Genomic DNA, 10731 nt, shown 5'->3' on the forward strand with positions numbered 1-10731 from the left:
GAGACAAAGTGGGTATGGGGAAAAAAGCAAAAAGTAATCGTGCCAGGTTACGCTTAGAATTGTGTGGCAGCTTGACTGCAATGTAAATGATTTACCCTTTTCCTAGCTCAGTAATGTATTATTGGGGGAAAATCTTTTTTGTCACTACCCCAGTGCAGTCAGACAGCATTGCTGTTTCTGCAGCTGTGAAACACTTGGAACTAATGTGCCCACAAATCCATTCAGATACAGTCCTAGAATCTGCAATGGAGTTCATAGTTCTGGAGTAGACATAGACTCTATTGAGAGCTGTATTTGACATGCTCTTTGTTACCATATGAAAGGGGGTTTGCATAGCACCTTTTGGGATGGAGCCTGTTGTTTAGGCATTGTAGAAGGTTACTTTTTCAGCAGATTGTGGTGCTTACAAAAGCCCTGTGAAATAAAGGTGGGGATCTCACAAAAAGGATAGGCTTGTCGTTGTCTCTTTGAAATGCCTCTGATGTTATTACTTGTGCTGTTTGGGGAATGCAGCATTTATCTGACTTAGGTCAGTCTGTTACTTCTAGCAATGTTTTTTGAGAATTGTAACTTGTCAAAAGCTCTTAGACTAAATAAATGTGTAGTGTTAAAAGTGCTGGAAAAAAGCTTTCTCCAGAAGAGCAGGAGCTTGAACAGTGTGCAGATTATTCTTCTAAACCTGTTCTTCTTGGCAGTTCAACAGTGAAAATAGTCTGGTACCATGTGAATGGGCACCCAGCCACCTCAATGAATAAGCATGAATGGAACCAGCCAAGCGATTCTGACGGGCATCATTGTACGTTCTGAGGGTAGAATTTAAATTTGGGATCACAAATAGGTCTCCCAAAATTTTTGTTCAGAAAGGAACAAGGATTGCTTGTGCATACTGCTGAGACAGAATCTCTCTGCCCCTTAGGCTGGGGTAGCCTCTTGGCTTTGTCAGACTGGTAATGCCAAGGGCCCAGTCTGAATTGCAGAGGTGAACAGAGCACAGTCTTTGTGTGTTAGGACTAAATGGAGAGGTTCAGAGAGCCTGCAGGGTTCAACAAAGCTGTGTTCCAGCATTGTGCCTGCACAGCCATCACTTTCAACTATAACTGCTAGCAGCTTCTCAATATACTGGTACAGAGAAGTACTGTGCTGATGCCTCCTGCCATTCCTTGGGTCTCCATTCACAAAAGGGAGGTGTTAGCTTGGTATTCTCAGGCCCCCTCAACACACAAGTGTAAATTTTATCTTCATGCTGCCAACTTTAAAATAAAGCCTTTATTTCGCTTGGAAAGTTTTTTCAATTTGTTATTTAGAAACTTCTCTAAAACAGGTGTTCTGAAATGCTATAAAAGAAGAATACAAGCATTTAAAAAATGTATTTTCTTAATTTGAGCATAATCTAACTAGTGATAAAATTCTGGAAGTTACTGTGTTAAAAAAAAGTTAAGTTATTTAGTGCTTTGTAGCCACTGTGCTACATGGTGTGAAGGAGGCAATAAAGTGATGAATGAATGATGAAAGCATTGAAGGAAAAACTTTCAGATACAAGTAGGCACACTTAGAAATCCATTACTGAAATAACACAAAGAATTAGAGCCACTGACATTTTGTGGACGTTTGTCCTTTAGAGAGCTAAACCAAAATGGGATCCTGCCACAATAAAACAGATAAAGTTGTGTTAACAGGTATTAGAAAAATAAACTGACCATCTTAAGCATTCAAAGCAGTCACTTCAAACAGTGTATTCATAGGAGTTGGGTGATGCAGACTGCCCAGCACTGAAAGAGGAGTTGATGGTTACATAAAGACAATGTCTGAAATAAGGAATTTAAACTTGGCCTACCCCAAACCTTGAATTACTCTAAAAATTTGGTGACTGAGGCATTTAAAATCGAAGTTCATTGCAAGTCAACACCTGAAAAGAATTATTTATTCTTGGCCATATGAAATATACAGGATGACAACTGATTTCAGATTTCATTTCTTTTTAATGTGCTTGCTGTGGAAAGATTCAAGTGAAAAAATTGATGTAAAAAGATTTTTCTTGTCAAACAATTAAACATATCATTAAAAATCTGCCTGTCATGTTTGTGCTGACAATGTGATGTACTTAAGAACACGTTCTTCTCCGGTAGCTACACAGGGTCTAGGTTCTTAAGTGTCAAGTTAAATGCCTAATGTGAAAGGGTTTGACTTGATCACAAAGGATCAGAAATATATTTGTAATTCTTTTTAAATATGCAGGATGAAACTATTTGTCTCATTCACACTTGTGGTCTCCCAAACAAGACTGACTTGACTAAGATGAGAATTATTTTACCATAGAAGAGGTAATATTACATTTGATATGATCCCAATATGCATTATTTCACAACTTCAGAGAAATAAATTCCTCTACTTTTTTTTTTTTTTTTTACACTCGACTCTTTTTTCCTCTGACGAAAAGGTATCTTCCAAACTTGTTATCTTCATGCAAATTATACAGGTGTTGAAGATACACATTCTGTATCTTTCACAAGGGATTCTCTAAGTTGGTATCACTCAATAACCAAAGATTCTGGTGTTATTTGAAGGACAGATGAAGTTTTACATTTTCTTAGACAGTTACCCAAGTGTGCAGTAAAGTTGCACATTAAGATTTCCTATTTTACTTTGGGTCAGACTCTGCAGCGGGGATAGATTCTGTGTTCTGTATGTGGCAGTTTCTGGGAGCAACAATCTCTCTAAGTGGTGACTCCTGAGAGCAACAAGAGCGGATGACTTTGTTTCCTGCTGTTCAGGTCTGTTCCTGGTTGCAGATTGAAGCCATTAAAAGAACTGCTCAACCGTGTCAAAATGCAGCTCCACGTGCAGTGCCATGTTCATACAAAAACGCTCAGAAGCTGTTGCTTGCAATAACACAGATCATAGCAATGGACAGTTTTTGCTGTGAAAACATTTATACTTCAGCTGTCAAGCAGGACATGAATTGCTTTAAACTTCCACCACAAAACCCTAATGTATTTCTCATGATGGGGAATGGGAAAGAAAAGCTAAGCACGAAGCCTGCAAGGGATGCAACAGGTTTGTCTGATGTCCAGGCTTAGGGGTATTGCTCGGTGTGTAAACTCCAGTGTGGGAGAAGAGCCTTGTTCTGCCCTTCAGCACTGGTCTGTCTCTTGACTGTTTTTTGTGTTCTTCAGCAGTGCTTTCTTTAGAAACAACTCAGCTCTGAAGTGCCAAGTTTAACAAAAGAAACTAGCAATCATGACTGAAAGTGCTCTCTTGAGAGCCTACTGAAAGAAAGAAAATTTATTCTGAACCTTGAAGTAATGGCACTGTTCCTTTTGAAGTATATAAGGTGTTTATACACATGAATTAAAAACAGATAATAACTTATTTTTCCTTTTTTATTGCATCAGTTGCTTTTCTGGCCACTTGCTTAAGTAGAATTTGACAATTCTTGGGCCACTTGGAAACACGTAATCAAGCCCTAACGACAGGAAACAACAAAGCCATCACTACCTTATAACCCACACTACACTATATGCAAAATGACTGCCTGAATCAGTTTTCCATGGTTTCCATGGTGATGTGGAACAGCTAATCTGGTGTAAGTGGTTTTTTGTCAGCAGGAAGAGTGAATTATGCTGTTAATACCAACAGAATGAAGTTAATCAGGAACAGTATGTCTGGCACTGGAACAAGCAGTGCCTGTCTGATGCATAGGTGTTACATGATCTTGCATTACTGGCTTAATGACTTCATGTTACTTTATTCAAGTCAAAAACAGTCAACCTGCATCTGAACAGAGTTAAGAGATCAATACCAACAGCCAGCTTTGGTCATAGGTTCTCCATCTGCAATATTCAAATGTGTCTAAATTTTCATCAAATTATGATCATTAGAAGTAAACTTTTTTTATTTGATCTACCAACCTTACGAACATTAAATGAGATTTCAATGTAAGATTTAAAAAGCTTGTGAAATAACTTTGAAGGTGATTTAAAGAGGCTGTCTGTTATGGACTGCAGTCTTGAGACACCTGCCTTTGCTTTTGCACAAGGGCACCAGACACATATCTGTGTTTGTGATTCTGCTAGGCTGTGATGTGTCACTCACGACAGAGCACACACATCCCAAAATTTTCATTGTTACTTTAAATTCTTGTATTAACTGACAAGACCCCATGTGATTTAAAATAAGCATTCAAGGTAAATGAATGGGTATACAATTAACCTCAGTGCTCCAACTTTCAGTCTGTACAAGACAACAAATACTGTTTATGTGCAGATGAAGTAACTTACAGCTAAAAAAGAACCTCCAGGAAAAATCTGAGTGCATGTTCATGCACAATCATTTTTATCTGTGCATATGCACAGTTGTAACAGCCTAACTCCCGAACTGACTTAGCAGTCTTATTTAAAATAATTTCTATGACTATTTAAATACATAACACTGCTGTTAGTTATCTCTATCAGCAGTGATGTTTGTTTAGAAAGATAGAACAGCCTACCATAAAAGTGCTTGTGCAGGGAAGCAGCAGGATTTTATCAATGGGAGGAGAGAGAAAATTGCTCCTTTCAGCCACATGTTAAGGATTGGACCCTTAATAATTTTCCAGAATTAGGGGCCAATATTGATTAATGCATCAGCATTTGCAGAGAAGTGAGTAAATCAGTCCCAGATAGGAAAAAGTTTACCAAACTTCCTAGCATTTTAGATTCACTCAAAATAAAATCATTTAAGTCATCTAGACAATTTCACAAAATCAAGCCTTGCTTCAAAGGAATTTAGCAGTCACAGTTTAAAACATGTTAGCATGTCTCAAAATCTGAAGAATGTCTCGTCTATTGTTCAAGAAACAAGCATAATATAAAGGACACCAGTCATTACTAGGTTGTACTAAGGACTGTGTCATGTTACTCACTCCATTAAAAAACAGAAGTGTCTTGAACTATACCACTATAAGCAGGAGAGCCACCTAACTTTAGGCATTTACATCTAAGCTTATTAAAAACTGCCTTTACAGTTAACATCGAAAAACAGGCATATACAAACTATGACCCATTTCATCCTAACAGAAATGTCCCACCCTTGGCTACTTCATGCCAGCTTTCCTGTGTTTGAGATGCCAGTAAGCTGTTTTAGAATTATGGATGCTGACTACACAAACACAAAGCCTCCTTGAAGAAAAGTTTCAAATAAATCTGATTTTTTAAACTAGGTCTCCACAAATACCTGATAAAGCTTAATCCACAAAACTGCACGTTCCTTGTGTAATGGTTTTACATTCACATCAAAGTGGTTTCACCCATTAGAAATAGTTTATTTTCTACATTGTTTGCAAAATTTATTTTTAGCATGCATTGTAGTGAATGACAGAGGCACATTCCAACAGAGTACTACAGCTGTTTAAAGAATGAAAAACAACCAGTCAGTTTTCCCTCCACAACACGAGGTCTCATAACAAGATTAGTTTTACAACAAAGTGCCTATTCTTCAAAGTAATGCAGCAACACTTGAGCCTATTTAACAGTTATTGTAGGCAGCCTCCATCAAACAGGTTAGTATTATTTTCATAGGACAGCCATCCAGAAGCTTTTGAAGACAATGTCAATATTTTAATAGCTATTTCCAAAAGCTTGCAACAACGTAGTCCTGTTGTTTTGGGAGGCAGAGAATTGTTTAGAAATTGGTCTCTGATCTGCAGTGTTATTGGATTGGGCAAGTGTTAGCACACCCAGCTTAGCCTGGTCAGTCTGAAACTGAGGGAGCAAAATCAGTAGAATGTTCTGGGGTTTTTGTTGGTTTACTTTTAAAAAATTTATTTTTTAAGTGGATAGTTAAATATATTTCAAGCCATTTGCAGGCTTTCTATTAAAACCACTTCTTTAGATGACCCATATTTCCTTTACAGAAAAAAGTCCTCACATATGCTGCAAGTGTTATCAAAAGGACCAAAAAGGGGAAAAAATGGTCCTTGAAACACAAAATTGTTATAAGCCTGTTAAGATGGTAAGCAACAAATAGGGTTGAACAAAATCTCAGAGAAACAGCCTAAAATAAAAAAGTAGATGGAACTAAATTTCAGGTTCTTTTAATCAAGTGTTAGTTTGTTTGCATGTTGCACTTTTTTCCATCAAAATAGACTATTTCTTTTGATAAACTAGGTACATTAATCTAATTATTAGTGATAGAGTTCTCCTTCAAATTGTAAAGTGCACACTGCATGCATAATCCTTCCTACCCCCCTTAATATTTTGAGTGTTAAGAAAACTTTCTTAGTTCAACACACTTTTCTCATTGTTCAGTGAGCACTGATGTACACAATCTGCCAGAAGTTGTCTACAGGGAACCTTTTAAGTTTTAATGATGCCAACAGAAGGATGACCCAGGACTTCCCTTCCACAGTGTAGGAGTCACAGGAAACAAGGAGCAGGGCAGAGATCTCAGTAAGCTATCAAACACAGAACCAAGGTTAAATAAAATGCCTTTTTTCAGAACTTAGCCACAGTTGTTTGTGTAATCTTCACAGTGTTTTGCTAACTTGCTTTTGTATTCCTGTACTTCCAGGAAATCCAAAACCATTTGCTACTGGTTCATTTTTAACAGCTGCAGTTGTCTTTAAGAATGCTTCTAAGCTTTGTAGATAAACGGAAAGCTACTTACCACAGTAGAAAAGTTCCATTAATACCATCACTGTCCATCTTTCAGTATTTCTTTCTTAAGAACACTCAGGTTTGGGGTCTGAACTGGATTACATCTTCAGTATCTGATCTGGCTGGCTTTCTATTTAATTAGAAGTTAGTTTCTTCTGTAGGAAAGATTAGGCTCCAAAAATAAGATTTTTGGATGGCTCTAAAAGCAATTACTGCAATACATTTAAAGGAGATAATAAGATTTTAAAACTGAGGCATTTTGAAAGAGCTATAGTCAACAGAGTCTAAATTTTTTTAATGCAGCTTGTACTGTAACATGCAACATTATGTGCTTATGGGTCGATTTAAAGCAATATCAATGCAGCAATCACCAAGAAAAACCTTACCACCCCAAGGCAGGGACATCACCTCTTGACGTGGTAATAAAGGTATTACTGCTGGTCCTTACAGAAGTTAGCAAAGCAATAGCCAGGTATGTTAAAACAGGGATAAGCTACACCCTAAGCAACATTCTTGGTTACTTAACACAGCTAGATCAAAATTTTCAAGCCCCCAGGTGAAATGGCTAGTCACTAGCAGATACTACACAATTAATTAATGAAGCTTTAGAGTGACAGAAATGGCAAGGCACACATAAGGGAGAGAAATGCATTGGCACTATTATTCCAAAGGTGAATATTTTGTGATTTCGTTTCAGATAGGAGAAATGTTACAAAACTGGAAGATTTAAGTACCTAATAAAACAGGTCTCAGCAAAATATATAACTAAGATTCTTCTTACAATTAATTTCCTTGTGCCAAAAAACTAACCTTACATCTGTTACTGACAAAGACCAGTACTTTTAGCCCTGGAAGCCACACAACTGAAGTGTCCACACATCTGAAATTCTCAAGTATTTTAAAGTCCCACTAAATGCAGTGTATGATATTAGACATCCAGGACTAAAAATTCTGCCAACAGTTTAAGAATAAACGTTCACATTTAACAAAAAGACATGTATAGGATTGTTCTTCATAACACTCTTTTCCAGGAATCAAACAACAACATCTGTTATAGTTATGGGGTCCCAATATGCCTTTTTCAAGCTACAGAAACTTATATATAGTATCTATTAGCAACACAGAACTGATCTAGTATTCTGTTTAGAAAGCATCTGCTCAAAGCTGAAAATCTAGATGACAGCATTTACAGTGTTAAAAGTGCTGCTACAAAGAATACCCTGTTCACATACATACAGTCTCAAAACACTTCATGAACTCTGAAATGGTTGTCTAAGGAGGGAATTTCATCAGCAAAATGCAGCTGATCATTTACTTCCACACCAAATTCTTCAAGTATCTGTACAAATTTCTCATGCTCTTTCCCAATCCATGACCTCATTGTGTCAAATACTTGGTACGGTGTCACATGAGCATGAACTTCAATTCCTGTCTCTGCAAGTTCTTTCAGCATTTCAGGGTAAGTAACCCAAGTATTGCTTCCTCCCGAGTGACCACCATCCAGCCAGTAAATTGCTTTTATGTTTTTTAAGAAGGCATCCGTATTCTTGTCTTTTTTAGCTTCCTTCAGCTCATAAAGCAGTTGGTTCAAAACCACACAACCTTTACTGAAGCCAATCAAAGTAAACGATGCTGCACCTACAGCAGAGGGTATCATGAAGTTCATAGCAGAATTATTAGAGCATTCACAATCTCTCTCCCTTTCTTTGGATGAGCAGCCATTTGTTGTAGGAACAGACTGTGGCTGTGACTTACAAGCAGCTATTTTTGCATCCTTGCTGACACCACGCACACTTTTCTGGGACAGCAGAATATTCTGAGAGAGTCTGAATGCATTAACTAGCAAAGCATGGAGATGCCTGAAAGCTCCAAAGTCAGTGCTGTGCTCTGGTGCTCCAAACATGTTACTCGTCACAAAATTGTCATAACAACTGAATTTGTGCAGGTGCATTCGGGAACACTTTATGACCCAAATAAAGCTATTGGGGAACCGGCGAGCAAGTATGGTAGCAACATTTTCAAAACTCCAGTGCTCCCACTGAAAGTTTTCTGGGTGGCAAGACATGACGTCATGATAGTTCTGAAAAATTAAAAGAATAGAAAAAATGCATTACATCATGAAAAGATTCAGCTTCAATGTACCCATATTCATAAGAAAGGACTGCAAAAGAAAAACATGCATTAGAGGCTCTCACTTGTTAGGTTAGCAGAACAAGAAACACATTAAAGAAACTGGTATATTTCGATTTGCTTACTTTAATATTTTTTACCACATATTTTTAATAACCCCAAGATAAATACAATAAAATCAGCACATGAAAATATTCATAGCTTTTGTTGACTTCACACCAGAAGAAAATTAAAATCTTATTCAACTTAGTATGACACAGAATACATTAATTTTACTGTACTTTTTACCATCTACAGAAATACTGATTAACTTACTACAAATCAAAAACAGACTTAAATCTTTGTAGCAAGTTTTCTGGATATTATACCAAAAAAAACCCCCTCTCATTCAGCTGTAGGAAATTTTATTGCCTTATTCACATTCATAGAGGGCATAGATGGAAAGAAATTAACCCCCAAATCATGAATGAACCTCATGTCTGAAATCATAATGGCAAAGAATACTAGATCATTTATTTTACTAAGGAATAATGAAGCCATATGCAGGAATGGCAATCAGACAGGTCTTCATAGGCCATCCCAACCCTTAAAATAAAAACACCCAAAATTCTGCATCTTTACCTTACAGAAGGGGAAAGCCTTTTCCCTTGAAAAAGAAGGCACTACCCCTGCTTTTGAGACATAGTAATAACAACTGAGATTAGCTGCCTACCAGAGCATGTTCTGTTAAGAGAGGTCAACCACATGCTCAGGGACAGCACTTCAGAGTCTCTCTGCAGTTTCTCACCAACTCAAGAGACCACAAGTGCTTTCCCAGGACAGGCTGAGAAAGTGTCAGTTCCTGTCAAATTCCCACAGGATGGTGTCTGGGATGTCCGTACACCTGCACGGGGACATGGTACTCTGCCTGGGGAGGATAACTGGGCACCTAAGGATTTCATTGTCTTGTCTCCATTGACATTCCCTGCCACGCTTTCAGACAGTGCCATCCCTGTCACAAATGTCACCCTCAGGCAGTGCTATAGGGCTGGAGTGAGTCCAGAGAAGGGCAATGGAGCTGGTGAAGGGGCTGGAGCACAAGTCCTGTGAGGAGCAGCTGAGGGAGCTCGGGGGGTTCAGCCTGGAGTAGAGGAGGCTCATCGGCAGCCCTTATTGCTGTCTACAACGCCCTGAAAGGAGCTGTAGCCAGATGGGGGTCGTCTCTTCTCCAGGGCGACAAAAGGACATAGTTTTAGGTTGTGCCAGGGGAGGTTTAGGTTGGACATTAGAGAGCGTATGTTCACAGAAAGGGTGATTAGATATTGCAATCGGTTGCCCAGGAGGCAGCGGAGTCACCGATCCCGAAGGTGTTGAAGGAAATACTGGACACGGTACTTAGTGCTAGGGTCTAGTTGACATGTTGGTGTCGGTCACAGGCTGGACTCGATGATCTCCCACTGTGTGACTCTGTGAAGATGACTCGACTCCCCTCCACTGCTGCTCCAGCTCAGGTTTCCGGAGGGCCCGTTCCCGCTCCCTGTGCCCGACCGTGCGGGGCAGCGGGATTCTCCGATGGCCGCGGCGGGGGCCGGGCAATGCCCACCCGCACGGCCCTTCTGGGGGGCGCGTCCCTCCAGCGCCGCTTCCCCGCTCCCGCACTGCGGCCGCTCCGCCGCCCGGCGGTCCCGGCCGCCATCGCTCGCCGCCCGCACCCGCGCGCCGTACCTGCACGTCCCCCGGGAAGTACACGACGTGGTGCTGCGGCGACGGGGCCGGGCCACGCGGGGCCGGCGGCGGCAGCAGCAGCAGCTCGTTCGTGCGGTGCGGCTCCGCGCCCGGCACCTCGGGCAGCCGCAGCCACGGCGGGCTCAGCCGCACCGCGGAGAATCCCCCGCCGCCGCCCGCAGGCCCCGCGGCGCAGGCGGCCGGCGCCCCGCAGAGGCTCATGGCGCTGCCCAGGCACAGCGCTCCGGGGCCCGCGAGCCCCCGC

General features: G+C 40.4%; 1 protein-coding gene across 1 annotated transcript; it reads right to left on the bottom strand.

The window, feature by feature from the left end:
• Positions 1-5278: 5278 nt before the first annotated feature.
• Positions 5279-10725, bottom strand: CUNH2orf69 (chromosome unknown C2orf69 homolog). The gene is made up of 2 exons (XM_042040503.1): positions 10467-10725; positions 5279-8712 (listed from the first exon to the last, which is right to left on the bottom strand). Exons 1-2 carry the CDS (start codon positions 10686-10688, stop codon positions 7873-7875), a joined length of 1062 nt encoding a protein of 353 aa, XP_041896437.1. The 5' UTR covers positions 10689-10725; the 3' UTR covers positions 5279-7872.
• Between the last annotated feature and the right edge of the window lie 6 nt (positions 10726-10731).

The sequence above is a fragment of the Corvus kubaryi genome, unplaced genomic scaffold (assembly GCF_017639235.1).
Source record: "Corvus kubaryi isolate FWS band 111438036 unplaced genomic scaffold, C.kubaryi_AGA036_p1.0 37396, whole genome shotgun sequence".
NCBI classification, from domain to species: domain Eukaryota; kingdom Metazoa; phylum Chordata; class Aves; order Passeriformes; family Corvidae; genus Corvus; species Corvus kubaryi.

Coding starts and splice junctions, on each gene's coding strand:
- CUNH2orf69 (XM_042040503.1), bottom strand. CDS start 10,688: ATGAGCCTCTGCGGGGCGCCGGCCGCCTGCGCCGCGGGGCCTGCGGGC. Junction 8,713..10,466: donor ACTTCCCGGGGGACGTGCAG/GTACGGCGCGCG, acceptor TTAATTTTTCAG/AACTATCATGACGTCATGTC.